We start from the raw sequence: 27,469 nt of genomic DNA, 5'->3' as shown, positions 1-27,469 counted from the left end.
GAGAGAGAGAATCACAGAGAGAAAGAGAGGAAGTCCGAGAGACAGACAGAGAGAGAGACAGACAGAGAGGCAGACAGAGACAGAGATAGAGACTGAGAAAGAGCGGGAGAGACAGAGAGAGCGAGAGACAGCTAGGCAGATAGAGACAGAGCGAGAAACAAAGGGAGAAAGAGAGGGAGAGACAGAGAGGCAAATAGAGAGACTGAGAAAGGGAGAGAGAAAGAGAGACAAAAGGGACAGAGAGAGAAAGAGATGGAGAGACCGAGACACACAAACAGAAGAAAGTGACAAACAGAGAGGCAGTTGGAGAGAGAGAGAGACAGAGACCGAGAAATAGAGATTCAGAGAGGCAAAGAAACGAAGATAGAGACAAAGATAGAGCGAGAAACAGAGTGACAAAGAGAGGGGAACAAAGAGATAGAGACAAAGAGAGAGTCAGAGGGAGAGAGATAGACCAACAGAGAGAGAGACAGAGAGAGAAAGCAAAAAAGATAGAGATAGATAGAGCAAGAGACAAAAAAAATAAGAGAGATGGGAAACAGAGAGAGAAACAGAAGGAGAGAGGCAGAGTGATAAACAGAGAGGAGGGAGAGAGAAACAGACAAAGACAGAGAGGGACAGACATGGAGTGAGAGAAAGATGGAGACAGAGTGATGGAGGGAGAAAAAGAGAAAGACAGATAGAGGGGAGCAGAGTGATAAAGGGAAAGAGGCAGAGAAAGAAAGGCAGAGAGTGAGAGAGAGACTGACAGACAGAAAAAGACACAGACAGACAGAGGGAACAGAGATGCAAACTAAGATAGTGAGAGAAAGACAGAGAGGGAGACTGATAGCGGGAGGCAGAAAGAGAGAGAAAGAGAGAGAGGGCAGACAGACATACAGAGAGACAGACAGACAGAGAGCGAGACAGACAGAGAGCGAGACAGACAGACAGAGACAGGGAGAGAGAGAGGCAGGGACAGAGAGAGAGGGACAGAGTTAGAGACAGAAATATAGAGAGACAGAGGGAGACAGAGAGAGGGACAGAGAGACACAGAAAGACACATACACACAGACAGAGACAGAGAGAAAGAGAGACAGAGAAAGACAGCTATCAGGAGAGACAGAGACACAGAAAGAGAGACACACACACACACAGATACAAAGAGTGAAAGAGACAGACAGAGACAGAAAGAGAAAGGCAGATGGTGTCTCTCTCTCCCCCCAGGTGTGTGTTTTCCTACCTTGTCCAGTTCCAGGGCTAGCCCATTCTTTGTCCAGTTGACGTAGAGGAGAGGGGGACTGGCTACTGAGGGACAGGGGATGTATCCTTGCATGCCCACCGGTAGAACTGTGAGTCTGGGCATATCCTGAGTGTAGGCAGGGTCTGCGGGCACAGGAAAGAGGGCAGGGCATGCATGAGCGATGGCACCTTGTGGTATCGTCCACACCGAGCAAACTGCACCCCCTCCTCCTCCCCCCGCCCCCACACTCTCAATCAAGCAACCAATGAAAGGCAGGAACACCAGAATCACTGCTGACGAGCGATAGAGACAGGCTGAGTGAATGGGCACGGGGACGGAAGGTGGAGCTAAACGGGAGCGTCTCCGTCTCGGTCGGAAGAATAGAAATGCAGAATGTTGTTTTGAACTGGGAGAGAGAAGAAGGTGGTGGTCTCGGTCCAGCAATTCCCAGAAAGATAGCACGCGGGTACAGTCAGCCTTTGAGAAGGTAAACGGTGCATGGGCCTTTATTACGAGGGACGGGAGCACAAGACTAAACAATTCTTTCTCCAATTGTACAGAGCTTTTTGTACAGAGCTTTGGTGAGGCCACAAATGGAATACCGGGGCATCTGCGGGAACCAATCCGAACGCGATGCTCCGATTCCACGCTGCTAGCGGGATCGAGGATGTAAATGGATCAGAACGCATCCATTTTGCGGGCCTGATACCCTATTCTCCGGCACTCCGTGATTCTCCGGGCTGGGAATCTCGTGGATTACAACAGGTCTCATTAGGTCTGACGTGCTGAACAGCACCGAGGGCCAAGGGGGTAACTTCTGAAGGGAGGTTTCCCCAAAGTCCGTCAGAGGTTCACCCTCCTTCCCACAAAGTACCACCTGTCCACCTCTCCTCTCCAGATTGCTCCCCGCCCCACCCCCCCCCCCAGCCCCCCCACACACCAACTCCCCAGAGACACAGCTGGCGGACCGGAGAATCCCATGGACCACGCGCCGATGTCTGTGTGTTCCGAGAGTACTTACGGAGGATGCTGAGGTAGGCCGAGGCTTCTGGGGATACGGCCAGCCCATTGCTGGGGACGCAGGTATAGCTTCCGGTGTCCCCAGGCAATGTTCCTCTGACCAGGAGACTCCCATCTGTCAGAACTGTCACTCGGCTGTGGAGGGAGCTGGGGAAGGATAGTGAGGGAGTGGTGGAGGCAGAGAGGGCAAACAGGTTAGAGGTGATCATGTGGCTGATTCAAACCGACCCACAAAACAATTCACTCCGGCCCTCAACACGATTCACTCCGTCCCTCAACACGATTCACTCCGTCCCTCAACACGATTCACTCCCTCACTCAACACGATTCACTCCCTCGCTCAACACGATTCACTCCAGCCCTCAACACGATTCACTCCGTCCCTCAACACGATTCACTCCGTCCCTCAACACGATTCACTCCCTCGCTCAACACGATTCACTCCGTCCCTCAACACGATTCACTCGCTCACTCAACACGATTCACTCCGTCCCTCAACACGATTCACTCCCTCGCTCAACACGATTCACTCCGTCCCTCAACACGATTCACTCCGTCCCTCAACACGATTCACTCCCTCGCTCAACACGATTCACTCCCTCGCTCAACACGATTCACTACGTCCATCAACACGATTCACTCCCTCGCTCAACACGATCCACTCCGTCCCGCAACACGATTCACTCCCTCGCTCGACACGATTCACTCCGTCCCTCAACACGATCCACTCCGTCCCACAACACGATTCACTCCAGCCCTCAACACGATTCACTCCGTCCCTCAACACGATTCACTCCGTCCCTCAACACGATTCACTCCGTCCCTCAACACGATCCACTCCGTCCCTCAACACGATTCACTCCGTCCCTCAACACGATTCACTCCGGCCCTCAACACGATTCACTCCCTCGCTCAACATGATTCACTCCGTCCCTCAACACGATTCACTCCGTCCCTCAACACGATTCACTCCGTCCCTCAACACGATTCACTCCGTCCCTCAACACGATTCACTCCCTCGCTCAACACGATTCACTCCGTCCCTCAACACGATTCACTCCGTCCCTCAACACGATTCACTCCGTCCCTCAACACGATTCACTCCGTCCCTCAACACGATTCACTCCGTCCCTCAACACGATTCACTCCGTCCCTCAACACGATTCACTCCCTCGCTCAACACGATTCACTCCGTCCCTCAACACGATTCACTCCGTCCCTCAACACGATTCACTCCGTCCCTCAACACGATTCACTCCGTCCCTCAACACGATTCACTCCGTCCCTCAACACGATCCACTCCCTCGCTCAACACGATTCACTCCGTCCCTCAACACGATTCACTCCGTCCCTCAACACGATTCACTCCGTCCCTCAACACGATTCACTCCGTCCCTCAACACGATTCACTCCGTCCCTCAAAACGATTCACTCCGTCCCTCAACACTATTCACTCCCTCGCTCAACACGATTCACTCCGTCCCTCAACACGATTCACTCCGTCCCTCAACATGATTCACTCCGTCCCTCAACACGATTCACTCTGTCCCTCAACATGATTCACTCCGTCCCTCAACACGATTCACTCCGTCCCTCAACACGATTCACTCTGTCCCTCAGCACGATCCACTCCGTCCCTCAACACGATTCACTCCGTCCCTCAACACGATTCACTCCGTCCCTCATCACGATTCACTCCGTCCCTCAACACGATTCACTCCGTCCCTCAACATGATTCACTCCGTCCCTCAACACGATTCAATCCCTCGCTCAACACAATTCACTCCGTCCCTCAACACGATTCACTCCGTCCCTCAACATGATTCACTCCGTCCCTCAACACGATTCACTCTGTCCCTCAACACGATTCACTCCGTCCCTCAACACGATCCACTCCGTCCCTCAACACGATTCACTCCGTCCCTCAACACGATTCACTCCATCCCTCAACACGATTCACTCCGTCCCTCAACACGATGCACTCCGTCCCTCAACACGATTCACTCCCTCGCTCAACACGATTCACTCCGTCCCTCAACACGATTCACTCCGGCCCTCAACACGATTCACTCCGTCCCTCAACACGATGCACTCCGTCCCTCAACACGATTCACTCCGTCCCTCAACACGATTCACTCCGTCCCTCAACACGATTCACTCCGTCGCTCAACACGATTCACTCCGTCCCTCAACACGATTCACTCCGTCCCTCAACACGATGCACTCCGTCCCTCAACACGATTCACTCCGTCCCTCAACACGATTCACTCCGTCCCTCAACACGATTCACTCCGTCCCTCAACACGATTCACTCCGTCCCTCAACACGATTCACTCCGTCCCTCAACACGATTCACTCCGTCCCTCAACACGATTCACTCCGTCCCTAAACACGATTCACTCCGTCCCTCAACACGATCCACTCCGTCCCTCAACACGATTCACTCCGGCCCTCAACACGATTCACTCCCTCGCTCAACACGATTCACTCTGTCCCTCAACACGATCCACTCCGTCCCTCAACACGATTCACTCCGTCCCTCAACACGATTCACTCCGTCCCTCAACACGATTCACTCCGTCCCTCAACACGATTCACTCCGTCCCTCAACACGATTCACTCTGTCCCTCGGCACGATTCACTCCGTCCCTCAACACGATTCACTCCGTCCCTCAACACGATTCACTCCGTCCCTCAACACGATTCACTCCGTCCCTCAACACTATTCACTCCCTCGCTCAACACAATTCACTCCGTCCCTCAATACGATTCACTCCGTCCCTCAACATGATTCACTCCGTCCCTCAACACGATTCACTCCCTCGCTCAACACGATTCACTCCGTCCCTCAACACGATTCACTCCGTCCCTCAACATGATTCACTCCGTCCCTCAACACGATTCACTCTGTCCCTCAACACGATTCACTCCGTCCCTCAACACGATCCACTCCGTCCCTCAACACGATTCACTCCGTCCCTCAACACGATTCACTCCATCCCTCAACACGATTCACTCCGTCCCTCAACACGATTCACTCCGTCCCTCAACACGATTCACTCCGTCCCTCAACACTATTCACTCCCTCGCTCAACACGATTCACTCCGTCCCTCAACACGATCCACTCCGTCCCTCAACACGATCCACTCCGTCCCTCAACACGATTCACTCCGTCCCTCAACACGATTCACTCCGGCCCTCAACACGATCCACTCCGTCCCTCAACACGATTCACTCCGTCCCTCAACACGATTCACTGCCTCGCTCAACACGATTCACTCCGGCCCTCAACACGATTCACTCCGTCCCTCAACACGATTCACTCCCTCGCTCAACACGATTCACTCCGTCCCTCAACACTATTCACTCCGTCCTTCAACACGATTCACTCCGTCCCTCAACACGATTCACTCCCTCGCTCTACACGATTCACTCAGTCCCTCAACACGATTCACTCCGTCCCTCAACACGATTCACTCAGTCCCTCAACACGATTCACTCCGGCCCTCAACACGATTCACTCCGTCCCTCAACATGATTCACTCCGGCCCTCAACACGATTCACTCCGTCCCCCAACACGATTCACTCCGTCCCTCAACACGATTCACTCCGTCCCTCAACACGATCCACTCCGTCCCTCAACATGATTCACTCCGTCCCTCAACACGATTCACTCCGGCCCTCAACACGATTCACTCCGTCCCCCAACACGATTCACTCCGTCCCTCAACACTATTCACTCCGTCCCTCAACACGATTCACTCCGTCCCTCAACACGATTCACTCCGTCCCTCAACACGATTCACTCCGTCCCTCAACACGATTCACTCCGTCCCTCAACACGATTCACTCCGTCCCTCAACACGATTCACTCCGTCCCTCAACACTATTCACTCCGTCCCTCAACACGATTCACTCCCTCGCTCAACACGATTCACTCCGTCCCCCAACACGATTCACTCCGTCCCTCAACACTATTCACTCCGTCCCTCAACACGATTCACTCCCTCGCTCAACACGATTCACTCCGTCCCTCAACACGATTCACTCCGTCCCTCAACACGATTCACTCCGTCCCTCAACACGATTCACTCCGTCGCTCAACACGATTCACTCCGTCCCTCAACAAGATTCACTCCGTCCCTCAACACGATTCACTCCGTCCCTCAACACGATTCACTCCGTCCCTCAACACTATTCACTCCGTCCCGCAACACTATTCACTCCGTCCCGCAACACGATTCACTCCGTCCCTCAACACGATTCACTCCGTCCCTCAACACGATTCACTCCAGCCCTCAACACGATTCACTCCCTCGCTCAACACGATTCACTCCGTCCCTCAATACGATTCACTCCGTCCCTCAACACGATTCACTCCGGCCCTCAACACGATTCACTCCGTCCCTCAACACGATTCACTCCGTCCCTCAACACGATTCACTCCGTCCCACAACACGATTCACTCCGTCCCTCAACACGATTCACTCAGTCCCACAACACGATTCACTCCGTCCCTCAACACGATCCACTCCGTCCCTCAACACGATCCACTCCGTCCCTCAACACGATCCACTCCGTCCCACAACACGATTCACTCCGTCCCTCAACACGATCCACTCCCTCGCTCAACACGATTCACTCCGTCCCACAACACGATTCACTCCGTCCCTCAACACGATCCACTCCGTCCCTCAACACGATCCACTCCGTCCCACAACACGATTCACTCCGTCCCTCAACACGATCCACTCCCTCGCTCAACACGATTCACTCCGTCCCACAACACGATTCACTCCGTCCCTCAACACGATTCACTCCGTCCCTCAACACTATTCACTCCGTCTCTCAACACGATTCACTCCCTCGCTCAACACGATTCACTCCGTCCCCCAACACGATTCACTCCGTCCCTCAACACTATTCACTCCGTCCCTCAACACGATCCACTCCAGCCCTCAACACGATTCACTCCGTCCCTCAACACGATTCACTCCGTCCCTCAACACGATTCACTCCGTCCCTCAACACGATTCACTCCGTCCCTCAACATGATTCACTCCGTCCCTCAACACGATTCACTCCGTCCCTCAACACGATTCACTCCGTCCCTCAACACGATTCACTCCGTCCCACAACACGATTCACTCCGTCCCTCAACACGATTCACTCCGTCCCTCAACACGATTCACTCCGTCCCTCAACACGATTCACTCCGTCCCTCAACACGATCCACTCCAGCCCTCAACACGATTCACTCCGTCCCTCAACACGATTCACTCCGTCCCTCAACACGATTCACTCCGTCCCTCAACATGATTCACTCCGTCCCTCAACACGATTCACTCCGTCCCTCAACACTATTCACTCCGGCCCTCAACACGATTCACTCCGTCCCTCAACACGATCCACTCCGTCCCTCAACACGATTCACTCCGTCCCACAACACGATTCACTCCGTCCCACAACACGATTCACTCCGTCCCTCAACACGATTCACTCCGGCCCTGAACACTATTCACTCCGTCCCTCAACAAGATTCACTCCGTCCCTCAACACGATTCACTCCGTCACAAAACACGATTCACTCCGTCCCTCAACACGATTCACTCCGTCCCTCAACACGATTCACTCAGTCCCACAACACGATTCACTCCGTCCCTCAACACGATCCACTCCGTCCCTCAACACGATCCACTCCGTCCCTCAACACGATCCACTCCGTCCCACAACACGATTCACTCCGTCCCTCAACACGATCCACTCCCTCGCTCAACACGATTCACTCCGTCCCACAACACGATTCACTCCGTCCCTCAACACGATCCACTCCGTCCCTCAACACGATCCACTCCGTCCCACAACACGATTCACTCCGTCCCTCAACACGATCCACTCCCTCGCTCAACACGATTCACTCCGTCCCACAACACGATTCACTCCGTCCCTCAACACGATCCACTCCGTCCCTCAACACGATCCACTCCGTCCCTCAACACGATCCACTCCGTCCCACAACACGATTCACTCCGTCCCTCAACACGATCCACTCCCTCGCTCAACACGATTCACTCCGTCCCACAACACGATTCACTCCGTCCCTCAACACGATCCACTCCGTCCCACAACACGATCCACTCCGTCCCTCAACACGATTCACTCCGTCCCTCAACACGATCCACTCCGTCCCACAACACGATCCACTCCGTCCCACAACACGATTCACTCCGTCCCTCAACACGATTCACTCCGTCGCTCAACACGATTCACTCCGTCCCACAACACAATTCAGTCCGTCCCTCAACACGATTCACTCCATCCCTCAACACGATTCACTCCCTCGCTCAACACGATTCACTCCATCCCTCAACACGATTCACTCCGTCCCTCAACACGATTCACTCCGTCCTTCAACACGATTCACTCCCTCGCTCAACACGATTCACTCCATCCCTCAACACGATTCACTCCGTCCCTCAACACGATTCACTCCGTCCCTCAACACGATTCACTCCCTCGCTCAACATGATTCACTCTGTCCCTCAACACGATCCACTCCGTCCCACAACACGATCCACTCCGTCCCACAACACGATTCACTCCGTCCCTCAACACGATTCACTCCCTCACTCAACACGATTCACTCCGTCCCCCAACACGATTCACTCCGTCCCTCAACACGATTCACTCCCTCGCTCAACACGATTCACTCTGTCCCTCTACACGATCCACTCCGTCCCTCAACACGATCCACTCCGTCCCTCAACACAATTCACTCCCTCACTCAACACGATTCACTCCGTCCATCAACACGATTCACTCCGTCCCTCAACACGATTCACTCCCTCGCTCAACACGATTCACTCTGTCCCTCAACACGATCCACTCCGTCCCTCAACACGATTCACTCCGTCCCTCAACACGATTCACTCCGTCGCTCAACACGATTCACTCCGTCCCTCAACACGATTCACTCCGTCCCTCAACACGATGCACTCCGTCCCTCAACACGATTCACTCCGTCCCTCAACACGATTCACTCCGTCCCTCAACACGATTCACTCCGTCCCTCAACACGATTCACTCCGTCCCTCAACACGATTCACTCCGTCCCTCAACACGATTCACTCCGTCCCTCAACACGATCCACTCCGTCCCTCAACACGATTCACTCCGGCCCTCAACACGATTCACTCTGTCCCTCAACACGATCCACTCCGTCCCTCAACACGATTCACTCCGTCCCTCAACACGATTCACTCCGTCCCTCAACACGATTCACTCCGTCCCTCAACACGATTCACTCCGTCCCTCAACACGATTCACTCTGTCCCTCAGCACGATCCACTCCGTCCCTCAACACGATTCACTCCGTCCCTCAACACGATTCACTCCGTCCCTCAACACGATTCACTCCGTCCCTCAACACGATTCACTCCGTCCCTCAACACGATTCACTCCGTCCCTCAACACTATTCACTCCGTCTCTCAACACGATTCACTCCCTCGCTCAACACGATTCACTCCGTCCCCCAACACGATTCACTCCGTCCCTCAACACTATTCACTCCGTCCCTCAACACGATCCACTCCAGCCCTCAACACGATTCACTCCGTCCCTCAACACGATTCACTCCGTCCCTCAACACGATTCACTCCGTCCCTCAACATGATTCACTCCGTCCCTCAACACGATTCACTCCGTCCCTCAACACGATTCACTCCGTCCCACAACACGATTCACTCCGTCCCTCAACACGATTCACTCCGTCCCTCAACACGATTCACTCCGTCCCTCAACACGATCCACTCCAGCCCTCAACACGATTCACTCCGTCCCTCAACACGATTCACTCCGTCCCTCAACACGATTCACTCCGTCCCTCAACATGATTCACTCCGTCCCTCAACACGATTCACTCCGTCCCTCAACACTATTCACTCCGGCCCTCAACACGATTCACTCCGTCCCTCAACACGATCCACTCCGTCCCTCAACACGATTCACTCCGTCCCACAACACGATTCACTCCGTCCCACAACACGATTCACTCCGTCCCTCAACACGATTCACTCCGGCCCTGAACACTATTCACTCCGTCCCTCAACAAGATTCACTCCGTCCCTCAACACGATTCACTCCGTCACAAAACACGATTCACTCCGTCCCTCAACACGATTCACTCCGTCCCTCAACACGATTCACTCAGTCCCACAACACGATTCACTCCGTCCCTCAACACGATCCACTCCGTCCCTCAACACGATCCACTCCGTCCCTCAACACGATCCACTCCGTCCCACAACACGATTCACTCCGTCCCTCAACACGATCCACTCCCTCGCTCAACACGATTCACTCCGTCCCACAACACGATTCACTCCGTCCCTCAACACGATCCACTCCGTCCCTCAACACGATCCACTCCGTCCCACAACACGATTCACTCCGTCCCTCAACACGATCCACTCCCTCGCTCAACACGATTCACTCCGTCCCACAACACGATTCACTCCGTCCCTCAACACGATCCACTCCGTCCCTCAACACGATCCACTCCGTCCCTCAACACGATCCACTCCGTCCCACAACACGATTCACTCCGTCCCTCAACACGATCCACTCCCTCGCTCAACACGATTCACTCCGTCCCACAACACGATTCACTCCGTCCCTCAACACGATCCACTCCGTCCCACAACACGATCCACTCCGTCCCTCAACACGATTCACTCCGTCCCTCAACACGATCCACTCCGTCCCACAACACGATCCACTCCGTCCCACAACACGATTCACTCCGTCCCTCAACACGATTCACTCCGTCCCTCAACACGATTCACTCCGTCCCACAACACAATTCAGTCCGTCCCTCAACACGATTCACTCCATCCCTCAACACGATTCACTCCCTCGCTCAACACGATTCACTCCATCCCTCAACACGATTCACTCCGTCCCTCAACACGATTCACTCCGTCCTTCAACACGATTCACTCCCTCGCTCAACACGATTCACTCCATCCCTCAACACGATTCACTCCGTCCCTCAACACGATTCACTCCGTCCCTCAACACGATTCACTCCCTCGCTCAACATGATTCACTCTGTCCCTCAACACGATCCACTCCGTCCCACAACACGATCCACTCCGTCCCACAACACGATTCACTCCGTCCCTCAACACGATTCACTCCCTCACTCAACACGATTCACTCCGTCCCCCAACACGATTCACTCCGTCCCTCAACACGATTCACTCCCTCGCTCAACACGATTCACTCTGTCCCTCTACACGATCCACTCCGTCCCTCAACACGATCCACTCCGTCCCTCAACACAATTCACTCCCTCACTCAACACGATTCACTCCGTCCATCAACACGATTCACTCCGTCCCTCAACACGATTCACTCCCTCGCTCAACACGATTCACTCTGTCCCTCAACACGATCCACTCCGTCCCTCAACACGATTCACTCCGTCCCTCAACACGATTCACTCCGTCGCTCAACACGATTCACTCCGTCCCTCAACACGATTCACTCCGTCCCTCAACACGATGCACTCCGTCCCTCAACACGATTCACTCCGTCCCTCAACACGATTCACTCCGTCCCTCAACACGATTCACTCCGGCCCTCAACACGATTCACTCCGTCCCTCAACACGATTCACTCCGTCCCTCAACACGATTCACTCCGTCCCTCAACACGATCCACTCCGTCCCTCAACACGATTCACTCCGGCCCTCAACACGATTCACTCCCTCGCTCAACACGATTCACTCTGTCCCTCAACACGATCCACTCCGTCCCTCAACACGATTCACTCCGTCCCTCAACACGATTCACTCCGTCCCTCAACACGATTCACTCCGTCCCTCAACACGATTCACTCCGTCCCTCAACACGATTCACTCTGTCCCTCAGCACGATCCACTCCGTCCCTCAACACGATTCACTCCGTCCCTCAACACGATTCACTCCGTCCCTCAACACGATTCACTCCGTCCCTCAACACTATTCACTCCCTCGCTCAACACAATTCACTCCGTCCCTCAACACGATTCACTCCGTCCCTCAACATGATTCACTCCGTCCCTCAACACGATTCACTCCCTCGCTCAACACGATTCACTCCGTCCCTCAACACGATTCACTCCGTCCCTCAACATGATTCACTCCGTCCCTCAACACGATTCACTCTGTCCCTCAACACGATTCACTCCGTCCCTCAACACGATCCACTCCGTCCCTCAACACGATTCACTCCGTCCCTCAACACGATTCACTCCATCCCTCAACACGATTCACTCCGTCCCTCAACACGATTCACTCCGTCCCTCAACACGATTCACTCCGTCCCTCAACACTATTCACTCCCTCGCTCAACACGATTCATTCCGTCCCTCAACACGATCCACTCCGTCCCTCAACACGATCCACTCCGTCCCTCAACACGATTCACTCCGTCCCTCAACACGATTCACTCCGGCCCTCAACACGATCCACTCCGTCCCTCAACACGATTCACTCCGTCCCTCAACACGATTCACTGCCTCGCTCAACACGATTCACTCCGGCCCTCAACACGATTCACTCCGTCCCTCAACACGATTCACTCCCTCGCTCAACACGATTCACTCCGTCCCTCAACACTATTCACTCCGTCCTTCAACACGATTCACTCCGTCCCTCAACACGATTCACTCCCTCGCTCTACACGATTCACTCAGTCCCTCAACACGATTCACTCCGTCCCTCAACACGATTCACTCAGTCCCTCAACACGATTCACTCCGGCCCTCAACACGATTCACTCCGTCCCTCAACATGATTCACTCCGGCCCTCAACACGATTCATTCCGTCCCCCAACACGATTCACTCCGTCCCTCAACACGATTCACTCCGTCCCTCAACACGATCCACTCCGTCCCTCAACATGATTCACTCCGTCCCTCAACACGATTCACTCCGGCCCTCAACACGATTCACTCCGTCCCCCAACACGATTCACTCCGTCCCTCAACACTATTCACTCCGTCCCTCAACACGATTCACTCCGTCGCTCAACACGATTCACTCCGTCCCTCAACACGATTCACTCCGTCCCTCAACACGATTCACTCCGTCCCTCAACACGATTCACTCCGTCCCTCAACACTATTCACTCCGTCCCTCAACACGATTCACTCCCTCGCTCAACACGATTCACTCCGTCCCCCAACACGATTCACTCCGTCCCTCAACACTATTCACTCCGTCCCTCAACACGATTCACTCCCTCGCTCAACACGATTCACTCCGTCGCTCAACACGATTCACTCCGTCCCTCAACACGATTCACTCCGTCCCTCAACACGATTCACTCCGTCCCTCAACACGATTCACTCCGTCGCTCAACACGATTCACTCCGTCCCTCAACAAGATTCACTCCGTCCCTCAACACGATTCACTCCGTCCCTCAACACGATTCACTCCGTCCCTCAACACTATTCACTCCGTCCCTCAACACTATTCACTCCGTCCCGCAACACGATTCACTCCGTCCCTCAACACGATTCACTCCGTCCCTCAACACGATTCACTCCAGCCCTCAACACGATTCACTCCCTCGCTCAACACGATTCACTCCGTCCCTCAATACGATTCACTCCGTCCCTCAACACGATTCACTCCGGCCCTCAACACGATTCACTCCGTCCCTCAACACGATTCACTCCGTCCCTCAACACGATTCACTCCGTCCCACAACACGATTCACTCCGTCCCTCAACACGATTCACTCCGTCCCACAACACGATTCACTCCGTCCATCAACACGATCCACTCCGTCCCTCAACACGATCCACTCCGTCCCTCAACACGATCCACTCCGTCCCACAACACGATTCACTCCGTCCCTCAACACGATCCACTCCCTCGCTCAACACGATTCACTCCGTCCCACAACACGATTCACTCCGTCCCTCAACACGATCCACTCCGTCCCTCAACACGATCCACTCCGTCCCACAACACGATTCACTCCGTCCCTCAACACGATCCACTCCCTCGCTCAACACGATTCACTCCGTCCCACAACACGATTCACTCCGTCCCTCAACACGATCCACTCCGTCCCTCAACACGATCCACTCCGTCCCTCAACACGATCCACTCCGTCCCACAACACGATTCACTCCGTCCCTCAACACGATCCACTCCCTCGCTCAACACGATTCACTCCGTCCCACAACACGATTCACTCCGTCCCTCAACACGATCCACTCCGTCCCACAACACGATCCACTCCGTCCCTCAACACGATTCACTCCGTCCCTCAACACGATCCACTCCGTCCCACAACACGATCCACTCCGTCCCACAACACGATTCACTCCGTCCCTCAACACGATTCACTCCGTCCCTCAACACGATTCACTCCGTCCCACAACACAATTCAGTCCGTCCCTCAACACGATTCACTCCATCCCTCAACACGATTCACTCCCTCGCTCAACACGATTCACTCCATCCCTCAACACGATTCACTCCGTCCCTCAACACGATTCACTCCGTCCTTCAACACGATTCACTCCCTCGCTCAACACGATTCACTCCATCCCTCAACACGATTCACTCCGTCCCTCAACACGATTCACTCCGTCCCTCAACACGATTCACTCCCTCGCTCAACATGATTCACTCTGTCCCTCAACACGATTCACTCCGTCCCTCAACACGATTCACTCCGTCCCTCAACACGATTCACTCCGTCCCTCAACACGATTCACTCCGTCCCTCAACACGATTCACTCCGTCGTCCCACAATACGATTCACTCCGTCCCTCAACACGATCCACTCCGTCCCACAACACGATTCACTCCGTCCCTCAACACGATTCACTCCGTCCCTCAACACGATTCACTCCGTCCCTCAACACGATCCACTCCGTCCCTCAAAACGATTCACTCCGTCCCACAACACGATTCACTCCGTCCCTCAACACGATTCACTCCCTCGCTCAACACGATTCACTCCGTCCCTCAACACGATTCACTCCGTCCCTCAACACGATTCACTCCGTCCCTCAACACTATTCACTCCGTCCCTCAACACGATTCACTCCGTCCCTCAACACGATCCACTCCGTCCCTCAACACGATCCACTCCGTCCCTCAACACGATTCACTCCGTCCCTCAACACGATCCACTCCGTCCCTCAACACGATCCACTCCGTCCCACAACACGATTCACTCCGTCCCTCAACACGATCCACTCCGTCCCTCAACACGATCCACTCCGTCCCTCAACACGATTCACTCCGTCTCTCAACACGATTCACTCCGTCCCTCAACACGATTCACTCCGTCCCTCAACACGATTCACTCCGTCCCTCAACACGATTCACTCCGTCCCTCAACACGATTCACTCCGTCCCTCAACACGATTCACTCCGTCCCTCAACACTATTCACTCCGTCCCTCAACACGATTCACTCCGTCCCTCAACACGATCCACTCCCTCGCTCAACACGATTCACTCCGTCCCACAACACGATTCACTCCGTCCCTCAACACGATCCACTCCGTCCCACAACACGATCCACTCCGTCCCTCAACACGATTCACTCCGTCCCTCAACACGATCCACTCCGTCCCACAACACGATCCACTCCGTCCCACAACACGATTCACTCCGTCCCTCAACACGATTCACTCCGTCCCTCAACACGATTCACTCCGTCCCACAACACGATTCACTCCGTCCCTCAACACGATTCACTCCGTCCCTCAACACGATTCACTCCGTCCCTCAACACGATTCACTCCCTCGCTCAACACGATTCACTCCGTCCCTCAACACGATTCACTCCGTCCCTCAACACGATTCACTCCGTCCCTCAACACGATTCACTCCCTCGCTCAACACGATTCACTCTGTCCCTCAACACGATCCACTCCGTCCCACAACACGATCCACTCCGTCCCACAACACGATTCACTCCGTCCCTCAACACGATTCACTCCCTCACTCAACACGATTCACTCCGTCCCCCAACACGATTCACTCCGTCCCTCAACACGATTCACTCCCTCGCTCAACACGATTCACTCTGTCCCTCAACACGATCCACTCCGTCCCTCAACACGATCCACTCCGTCCCTCAACACGATTCACTCCCTCACTCAACACGATTCACTCCGTCCATCAACACGATTCACTCCGTCCCTCAACACGATTCACTCCCTCGCTCAACACGATTCACTCTGTCCCTCAACACGATCCACTCCGTCCCTCAACACGATTCACTCCGTCCCTCAACACGATTCACTCCGTCCCTCAACACGATTCACTCCGGCCCTCTACACGATTCACTCCGTCCCTCAACACGATCCACTCCGTCCCTCAACACGATTCACTCCGTCCCTCAACACGATCCACTCCGTCCCTCAACACGATCCACTCCGTCCCTCAACACGATCCACTCCGTCCCTCAACACGATTCACTCCGTCCCTCAACACGATTCTCTCCGGCCCTCAACACGATCCACTCCGTCCCTCAACACGATTCACTCCGTCCCTCAACACGATTCACTCCCTCGCTCAACACGATTCACTCCGGCCCTCAACACGATTCACTCCGTCCCTCAACACGATTCACTCCCTCGCTCAACACGATTCACTCCGTCCCTCAACACTATTCACTCCGTCCCTCAACGCGATTCACTCCGTCCCTCAACACGATTCACTCCCTCGCTCAACACGATTCACTCTGTCCCTCAACACGATTCACTCCGTCCCTCAACACGATTCACTCCGCCCCTCAACACGATTCACTCCGTCCCTCAACACGATTCACTCCGGCCCTCAACACGATTCACTCCGTCCCTCAACACGATTCACTCCCTCGCTCAACACGATTCACTCCGTCCCTCAACACGATTCACTCCGTCCCTCAACACGATTCACTCCCTCGCTCAACACGATTCACTCCGGCCCTCAACACGATTCACTCCGTCCCTCAACACGATTCACTCCGTCCCTCAACACTATTCACTCCGTCCCTCAACACGATTCACTCCGTCCCTCAACACGATTCACTCCCTCGCTCAACACGATTCACTCTGTCCCTCAACACGATTCACTCCGTCCCTCAACACGATTCACTCCGTCCCTCAACACGATTCACTCCGTCCCTCAACACGATTCACTCCGGCCCTCAACACGATTCACTCCGTCCCTCAACACGATTCACTCCGTCGCTCAACACGATTCACTCCGTCCCTCAACATGATTCACTCCGTCCCTCAACACGATTCACTCCGTCCCTCAACACGATTCACTCCGTCCCTCAACACGATTCACTCCGTCCCTCAACACGATTCACTCCGTCCCTCACCACGATTCACTCCGTCCCTCAACACTATTCACTCCGTCCCTCAACACGATTCACTCCGTCCCTCAACACGATTCACTCCGTCCCTCAACACGATTCACTCCGTCCCTCAACACGATTCACTCCCTCGCTCAACACGATTCACTCTGTCCCTCAACAAGATCCACTCCGTCCCTCAACACGATTCACTCCGTCCCTCAACACGATTCACTCCGTCCCTCAACACGATTCACTCCGTCCCTCAACACGATTCACTCCGTCCCTCAACACGATTCACTCTGTCCCTCAGCACGATCCACTCCGTCCCTCAACACGATTCACTCCGTCCCTCAACACGATTCACTCCGTCCCTCAACACGATTCACTCCGTCCCTCAACACGATTCACTCCGTCCCTCAACACGATTCACTCCGTCCCTCAACACTATTCACTCCCTCGCTCAACACGATTCACTCCGTCCCTCAACACGATTCACTCCGTCCCTCAACATGATTCACTCCGTCCCTCAACACGATTCACTCCCTCGCTCAACACGATTCACTCCGTCCCTCAACACGATTCACTCCGTCCCTCAACACGATTGACTCCGTCCCTCAACACGATTCACTCTGTCCCTCAACACGATTCACTCCGTCCCTCAACACGATCCACTCCGTCCCTCAACACGATTCACTCCGTCCCTCAACACGATTCACTCCATCCCTCAACACGATTCACTCCGTCCCTCAACACGATTCACTCCGTCCCTCAACACGATTCACTCCGTCCCTCAACACTATTCACTCCCTCGCTCAACACGATTCACTCCGTCCCTCAACACGATCCACTCCGTCCCTCAACACGATCCACTCCGTCCCTCAACACGATTCACTCCGGCCCTCAACACGATCCACTCCGTCCCTCAAGACGATTCACTCCGTCCCTCAACACGATTCACTGCCTCGCTCAACACGATTCACTCCGGCCCTCAACACGATTCACTCCGTCCCTCAACACGATTCACTCCCTCGCTCAACACGATTCACTCCGTCCCTCAACACTATTCACTCCGTCCCTCAACACGATTCACTCCGTCCCTCAACACGATTCACTCCCTCGCTCAACACGATTCACTCCGTCCCTCAACACGATTCACTCCGTCCCTCAACACGATTCACTCCGGCCCTCAACACGATTCACTCCGTCCCTCAACACGATTCACTCCGTCCCTCAACACTATTCACTCCCTCGCTCAACACGATTCACTCCGTCCCTCAACACGATCCACTCCGTCCCTCAACACGATCCACTCCGTCCCTCAACACGATCCACTCCGTCCCTCAACATGATTCACTCCGTCCCTCAACACGATTCACTCCGGCCCTCAACACGATTCACTCCGTCCCCCAACACGATTCACTCCGTCCCTCAACACTATTCACTCCGTCCCTCAACACGATTCACTCCGTCCCTCAACACGATTCACTCCGTCGCTCAACACGATTCACTCCGTCCCTCAACATGATTCACTCCGTCCCTCAACACGATTCACTCCGTCCCTCAACACGATTCACTCCGTCCCTCAACACGATTCACTCCGTCCCTCAACACTATTCACTCCGTCTCTCAACACGATTCACTCCCTCGCTCAACACGATTCACTCCGTCCCCCAACACGATTCACTCCGTCCCTCAACACTATTCACTCCGTCCCTCAACACGATCCACTCCAGCCCTCAACACGATGCACTCCGTCCCTCAACACGATTCACTCCGTCCCTCAACACGATTCACTCCGTCCCTCAACACGATTCACTCCGTCCCTCAACACGATTCACTCCGTCCCTCAACACGATTCACTCCGTCCCTCAACACGATTCACTCCGTCCCACAACACGATTCACTCCGTCCCTCAACACGATTCACTCCGTCCCTCAACACGATTCACTCCGTCCCTCAACACGATTCACTCCGTCCCTCAACACGATCCACTCCAGCCCTCAACACGATTCACTCCGTCCCTCAACACGATTCACTCCGTCCCTCAACACGATTCACTCCGTCCCTCAACATGATTCACTCCGTCCCTCAACACGATTCACTCCGTCCCTCAACACTATTCACTCCGGCCCTCAACACGATTCACTCCGTCCCTCAACACGATCCACTCCGTCCCTCAACACGATTCACTCCGTCCCACAACACGATTCACTCCGTCCCACAACACGATTCACTCCGTCCCTCAACACGATTCACTCCGGCCCTGAACACTATTCACTCCGTCCCTCAACAAGATTCACTCCGTCCCTCAACACGATTCACTCCGTCACAAAACACGATTCACTCCGTCCCTCAACACGATTCACTCCGTCCCTCAACACGATTCACTCCGTCCCTCAACACGATCCACTCCGTCCCTCAACACAATTCACTCCGTCCCTCAACACGATCCACTCCGTCCCTCAACACGATTCACTCCGTCCCTCAACACGATTCACTCTGTCCCTCAACACGATTCACTCCGTCCCTCAACACGATCAACTCCGTCCCTCAACACGATCCACTCCGTCCCTCAACACGATCCACTCCGTCCCTCAACACGATTCACTCCGTCCCTCAACACGATCCACTCCGTCCCTCAACACGATTCACTCCGTCCCTCAACACGATTCACTCTGTCCCTCAACACGATTCACTCCGTCCCTCAACACGATTCACTCCGTCCCTCAACACGATCCACTCCGTCCCTCAACACGATTCACTCCGTCCCTCAACACGATTCACTCCGTCCCTCAACACGATTCACTCCATCCCACAACACGATTCACTCCGTCCCTCAACACGATTCACTCCGTCCCTCAACACGATTCACTCCGTCCCTCAACACGATTCACTCCGTCGCTCAACACGATTCACTCCGTCCCTCAACCTGATTCACTCCGTCCCTCAACACGATTCACTCCGTCCCTCAACACGATTCAATCCGGCCCTCAACACGATTCACTCCGTCCCTCAACACGATTCACTCCGTCCCTCAACACGATTCACTCCGTCCCACAACACGATTCACTCCGTCCCTCAACACGATTCACTCCGTCCCTCAACACGATTCACTCCGTCCCTCAACACGATTCACTCCGTCCCTCAACACGATTCACTCCGTCCCTCAACACGATTCACTCCCTCGCTCAACACGATTCACTCCGTCCCTCAACACGATTCACTCCGTCCCTCAACACGATTCACTCCCTCGCTCAACACGATTCACTCCGTCCCTCAACACGATCCACTCCGTCCCTCAACACAATCCACTCCGTCCCACAACACGATTCACTCCGTCCCTCAACACGATTCACTCCGTCCCTCAACACGATTCACTCCGTCCCTCAACACGATTCACTCCGTCACAAAACACGATTCACTCCGTCCCTCAACACGATTCACTCCGTCCCTCAACACGATTCACTCCGTCCCTCAACACGATTCACTCCCTCGCTCAACACGATTCACTCCGTCCCTCAACACGATTCACTCCGGCCCTCAACACGATTCACTCCGTCCCTCAACACGATTCACTCCGGCCCTCAACACGATTCACTCCGTCCCTCAACACGATTCACTCCGTCCCTCAACACGATTCACTCCCTCGCTCAACACGATTCACTCCGTCCCTCAACACGATTCACTCCGTCCCTCAACACGATTCACTCCGTCCCTCAACACGATTCACTCCGTCCCTCAACACGATCCACTCCGTCCCTCAAAACGATTCACTCCGTCCCTCAACACGATCCACTCCGTCCCTCAACACGATCCACTCCGTCCCTCAACACGATTCACTCCGTCCCTCAACACGATTCACTCTGTCCCTCAACACGATTCACTCCGTCCCTCAACACGATCCACTCCGTCCCTCAACACGATCCACTCCGTCCCACAACACGATTCACTCCGTCCCTCAACACGATCCACTCCGTCCCTCAACACGATCCACTCCGTCCCTCAACACGATCCACTCCGTCCCACAACACGAATCACTCCGTCCCTCAACACGATCCACTCCCTCGCTCAACACGATTCACTCCGTCCCACAACACGATTCACTCCGTCCCTCAACACGATCCACTCCGTCCCACAACACGATCCACTCCGTCCCTCAACACGATTCACTCCGTCCCTCAACACGATCCACTCCGTCCCACAACACGATTCACTCCGTCCCTCAACACGATTCACTCCGTCCCTCAACACGATCCACTCCAGCCCTCAACACGATTCACTCCGTCCCTCAACACGATTCACTCCGTCCCTCAACACGATTCACTCCGTCCCTCAACATGATTCACTCCGTCCCTCAACACGATTCACTCCGTCCCTCAACACTATTCACTCCGGCCCTCAACACGATTCACTCCGTCCCTCAACACGATCCACTCCGTCCCTCAACACGATTCACTCCGTCCCACAACACGATTCACTCCGTCCCACAACACGATTCACTCCGTCCCTCAACACGATTCACTCCGGCCCTGAACACTATTCACTCCGTCCCTCAACAAGATTCACTCCGTCCCTCAACACGATTCACTCCGTCACAAAACACGATTCACTCCGTCCCTCAACACGATTCACTCCGTCCCTCAACACGATTCACTCCGTCCCTCAACACGATCCACTCCGTCCCTCAACACAATTCACTCCGTCCCTCAACACGATCCACTCCGTCCCTCAACACGATTCACTCCGTCCCTCAACACGATTCACTCTGTCCCTCAACACGATTCACTCCGTCCCTCAACACGATCAACTCCGTCCCTCAACACGATCCACTCCGTCCCTCAACACGATTCACTCCGTCCCTCAACACGATCCACTCCGTCCCTCAACACGATTCACTCCATCCCACAACACGATTCACTCCGTCCCTCAACACGATTCACTCCGTCCCTCAACACGATTCACTCCGTCCCTCAACACGATTCACTCCGTCGCTCAACACGATTCACTCCGTCCCTCAACCTGATTCACTCCGTCCCTCAACACGATTCACTCCGTCCCTCAACACGATTCACTCCGTCCCTCAACACGATTCACTCCATCCCTCAACACGATTCACTCCGTCCCACAACACGATTCACTCCGTCCCTCAACACGATTCACTCCGTCCCTCAACACGATTCACTCCGTCCCTCAACACGATTCACTCCGTCCCTCAACACGATTCACTCCGTCCCTCAACACGATTCACTCCCTCGCTCAACACGATTCACTCCGTCCCTCAACACGATTCACTCCGTCCCTCAACACGATTCACTCCCTCGCTCAACACGATTCACTCCGTCCCTCAACACGATCCACTCCGTCCCTCAACACAATCCACTCCGTCCCACAACACGATTCACTCCGTCCCTCAACACGATTCACTCCGTCCCTCAACACGATTCACTCCGTCCCTCAACACGATTCACTCCGTCCCTCAACACGATTCACTCCGTCCCTCAACACGATTCACTCCGTCACAAAACACGATTCACTCCGTCCCTCAACACGATTCACTCCGTCCCTCAACACGATTCACTCCGTCCCTCAACACGATTCACTCCGTCCCTCAACACGATTCACTCCCTCGCTCAACACGATTCACTCCGGCCCTCAACACGATTCACTCCGTCCCTCAACACGATTCACTCCGTCCCTCAACACGATTCACTCCGTCCCTCAACACGATTCACTCCGTCCCTCAACACGATCCACTCCGTCCCTCAAAACGATTCACTCCGTCCCTCAACACGATCCACTCCGTCCCTCAACACGATCCACTCCGTCCCTCAACACGATTCACTCCGTCCCTCAACACGATTCACTCTGTCCCTCAACACGATTCACTCCGTCCCTCAACACGATCCACTCCGTCCCTCAACACGATCCACTCCGTCCCACAACACGATTCACTCCGTCCCTCAACACGATCCACTCCGTCCCTCAACACGATCCACTCCGTCCCTCAACACGATCCACTCCGTCCCACAACACGAATCACTCCGTCCCTCAACACGATCCACTCCCTCGCTCAACACGATTCACTCCGTCCCACAACACGATTCACTCCGTCCCTCAACACGATCCACTCCGTCCCACAACACGATCCACTCCGTCCCTCAACACGATTCACTCCGTCCCTCAACACGATCCACTCCGTCCCACAACACGATACACTCCGTCCCACAACACAATTCACTCCGTCCCTCAACACGATTCACTCCGTCCCTCAACACGATTCACTCCGTTCCACAACACGATTCAGTCCGTCCCTCAACACGATTCACTCCGTCCCTCAACACGATTCACTCCATCCCTCAACACGATTCACTCCCTCGCTCAACACGATTCACTCCATCCCTCAACACGATTCACTCCGTCCCTCAACACGATTCACTCCGTCCTTCAACACGATTCACTCCCTCGCTCAACACGATTCACTCCATCCCTCAAAACGATTCACTCCGTCCCTCAACATGATTCACTCCGTCCCTCAACATGATTCACTCCGTCCCTCAACACGATTCACTCCCTCGCTCAACATGATTCACTCTGTCCCTCAACACGATCCACTCCGTCCCACAACACGATCCACTCCGTCCCACAACACGATTCACTCCGTCCCTCAACACGATTCACTCCCTCACTCAACACGATTCACTCCGTCCCCCAACACGATTCAATCCGTCCCTCAACACGATTCACTCCCTCGCTCAACACGATTCACTCTGTCCCTCAACACGATCCACTCCGTCCCTCAACACGATCCACTCCGTCCCTCAACACAATTCACTCCCTCACTCAACACGATTCACTCCATCCATCAACACGATTCACTCCGTCCCTCAACACGATTCACTCCCTCGCTCAACACGATTCACTCTGTCCCTCAACACGATCCACTCCGTCCCTCAACACGATTCACTCCGTCCCTCAACACGATTCACTCCGTCCCTCAACACGATTCACTCCGTCCCACAACACGATCCACTCCCTCGCTCAACACGATTCACTCCCTCGCTCAACACTATTCACTCCGTCCCTCAACACGATTCACTCCGTCCCACAACACGATTCACTCCGTCCCTCAACACGATTCACTCCGTCCCTCAACACGATTCACTCCGTCCCTCAACACGATTCACTCCGTCCCTCAACACGATTCACTCCGTCCCTCAACACGATCCACTCCAGCCCTCAACACGATTCACTCCGTCCCTCAACACGATTCACTCCGTCCCTCAACACGATTCACTCCCTCGCTCAACACGATTCACTCCGTCCCTCAACAAATTCACTCCCTCGCTCAACACGATTCACTCCAGCCCTCAACACGATTCACTCCGTCCCTCAACACGATTCACTCCGTCCCTCAACACGATTCACTCCGTCCCTCAACACGATTCACTCCGTCGTCCCACAATACGATTCACTCCGTCCCTCAACACGATCCACTCCGTCCCACAACACGATTCACTCCGTCCCTCAACACGATTCACTCCGTCCCTCAACACGATTCACTCCGTCCCTCAACACGATTCACTCCGTCCCTCAACACGATTCACTCCCTCGCTCAACACGATTCACTCCGTCCCTCAACACGATTCACTCCGTCCCTCAACACGATTCACTCCGTCCCTCAACACAATTCACTCCCTCGCTCAACACGATCCACTCCGTCCCACAACACGATTCACTCCGTCCCTCAACACGATTCACTCCCTCGCTCAACACGATTCACTCCGTCCCTCAACACGATTCACTCCGTCCCTCAACACGATCCACTCCGTCCCACAACACGATTCACTCCGTCCCTCAACACGATCCACTCCGTCCCTCAACACAATTCACTCCGTCCCTCAACACGATTCACTCCGTCCCTCAACACGATTCACTCCGTCCCTCAACACAATTTACTCCCTTGCTCAACACGATTCACTCCCTCGCTCAACACGATTCACTCCGTCCCTCAACGCGATTCACTCCGTCCCTCAACACGATTCACTCCCTCGCTCAACACGATTCACTCCGTCCCTCAACACGATTCACTCCGTCCCTCAACACGATTCACTCCCTCGCTCAACACGATTCACTCCCTCGCTCAACACGATTCACTCCGTCCCTCAACACGATTCACTCCGTCCCTCAACACGATCCACTCCGTCCCTCAACACGATCCACTCCGTCCCTCAACACGATCCACTCCGTCCCTCAACACGATTCACTCCGTCCCTCAACATGATCCACTCCGTCCCTCAACACGATTGACTCCGTCACAGAACAGGATTCACTCCGTCCCTCAACACGATTCACTCCGTCCCTCAACACGATTCACTCCGTCAACACTCGTTTAACTGCATTTAGTTTGAACCTATCAATTAACAGGATTGAGGGAGTGCTGCACTGTCAGAGGGTCAGTACTGTGGGTGTGCTGCACTGTCAGGGGGTCAGTACTGAGGGAGCGCTGCACTGTCAGAGGGTCAGTTCTGGGGGATTGCTGCACTGTCAGAGGGTCAGTACTGAGGGAGCGCTGCACTGTCAGAGGGTCAGTACTGAGGGAGCGCTGCACTGTCAGAGGGTCAGTACTGAGGGAGTGCTGCACTGTCAGAGGGTCAGTACTGAGGGAGTGCAGCACTGCCAGAGGGTCAGTACTGAGAGAGTGCTGCACTGCCAGAGGGTCAGTACTGAGGGAGTGCTGCACTGTCAGAGGGTCAGTACTGAGGGAGTGCAGCACTGTCAGAGGGACAGTACTGAGGGAGTGCTGCACTGTCAGAGGGTCAGTACTGAGGGAGTGCTGCACTGTCAGATGGTCAGTACTGAGTGAGTGCTGCACTGTCAGAGGGACAGTACTGAGGGAGTGCTGCACTGTCTGAGGGTCAGTGCTGAGGGAGTGCTGCACTGTCAGAGGGTCAGTACTGAGGAAGCGCTGCACTGTCAGAGCGTCAGTACTGAGGAAGCGCTGCACTGTCAGAGGGTCAGTACTGAGAAGTGCTGCACTGTCAGAGGGTCAGTACTGAGGGAGTGCTGCACTGTCAGATGGTCAGTACTGAGTGAGTGCTGCACTGTCAGAGGGTCAGTACTGAGGGAGTGCTGCACTGTCAGAGGTTCAGTACTGAGGGAGTGCTGCACTGTCACAGAGTCAGTACTGAGGGAGTGCTGCACTGTCAGAGAGTCAGTACTGAGGGAGTGCTGCACTGTCAGAGGGTGAGTACTGAGGGAGTGCTGCACTGTCAGAGGGTCAGTACTGAGGGAGTGCTGCTCTGTCAGAGGTTCAGTACTGAGGGAGCGCGGCACTGTCAGAGGGTCAGTACTGAGGGAGTGCTGCACTGTCAGAGTGTCAGTACTGAGGGAGTGCTGTACTGTCAGAGGGTCAGTACTGAGGGAGCGCTGCACTGTCAGAGGGTCAGTACTGAGGGAGTGCTGCACTGTCAGAGAGTCAGTACTGAGGGAGTGCTGCACTGTCAGAGGGTCAGTACTGAGGAAGCGCTGCACTGTCAGAGGGTCAGTGCTGAGGGAGTGCTGCTCTGTCAGAGGGTCAGTACTGAGGGAGTGCTGCACTGTCAGATGGTCAGTACTGAGAGAGTGCTGCACTGTCAGAGGGTCAGTACTGAGGGAGTGCTGCACTGTCAGAGGGTCAGCACTGAGGGAGCGCTGCACTGTCAGAGGGTCAGTACTGAGGGAGTGCTGCACTGTCAGAGGGTCAGTACTGAGGGAGTGCTGCACTGTCAGAGGGTCATTGCTGAGGGAGCGCTGCACTGTCAGAGGGTCAGTACTGAGGGAGTGCTTCACTGTCAGAGGGTCATTGCTGAGGGAGCGC

At 54.6% G+C, this 27,469-nt stretch overlaps 1 protein-coding gene across 2 annotated transcripts in view; it reads right to left on the bottom strand.

Annotated features, from left to right (window-relative positions):
- LOC140410317 (protein turtle homolog A-like) overlaps positions 1 to 27,469 on the bottom strand; it is a 431,590-nt gene that overhangs the window by 213,040 nt on the left and 191,081 nt on the right. For both annotated transcript variants that reach the window (XM_072498310.1, XM_072498311.1), the window contains exons 7-8: positions 2,244 to 2,389; positions 1,223 to 1,365 (exon numbers count right to left, since the gene is read on the bottom strand). In XM_072498310.1, the coding sequence (XP_072354411.1) occupies positions 1,223 to 1,365; positions 2,244 to 2,389 (289 nt within the window). The remainder of the gene's footprint in view (positions 1 to 1,222; positions 1,366 to 2,243; positions 2,390 to 27,469) is intronic.

The sequence above is a fragment of the Scyliorhinus torazame genome, chromosome 4 (assembly GCF_047496885.1).
Source record: "Scyliorhinus torazame isolate Kashiwa2021f chromosome 4, sScyTor2.1, whole genome shotgun sequence".
Lineage (NCBI taxonomy): Eukaryota > Metazoa > Chordata > Chondrichthyes > Carcharhiniformes > Scyliorhinidae > Scyliorhinus > Scyliorhinus torazame.
The sequence above is the reverse complement of the archived record's forward strand: the minus strand, read 5'-3'. Positions and strand labels throughout refer to the sequence as shown.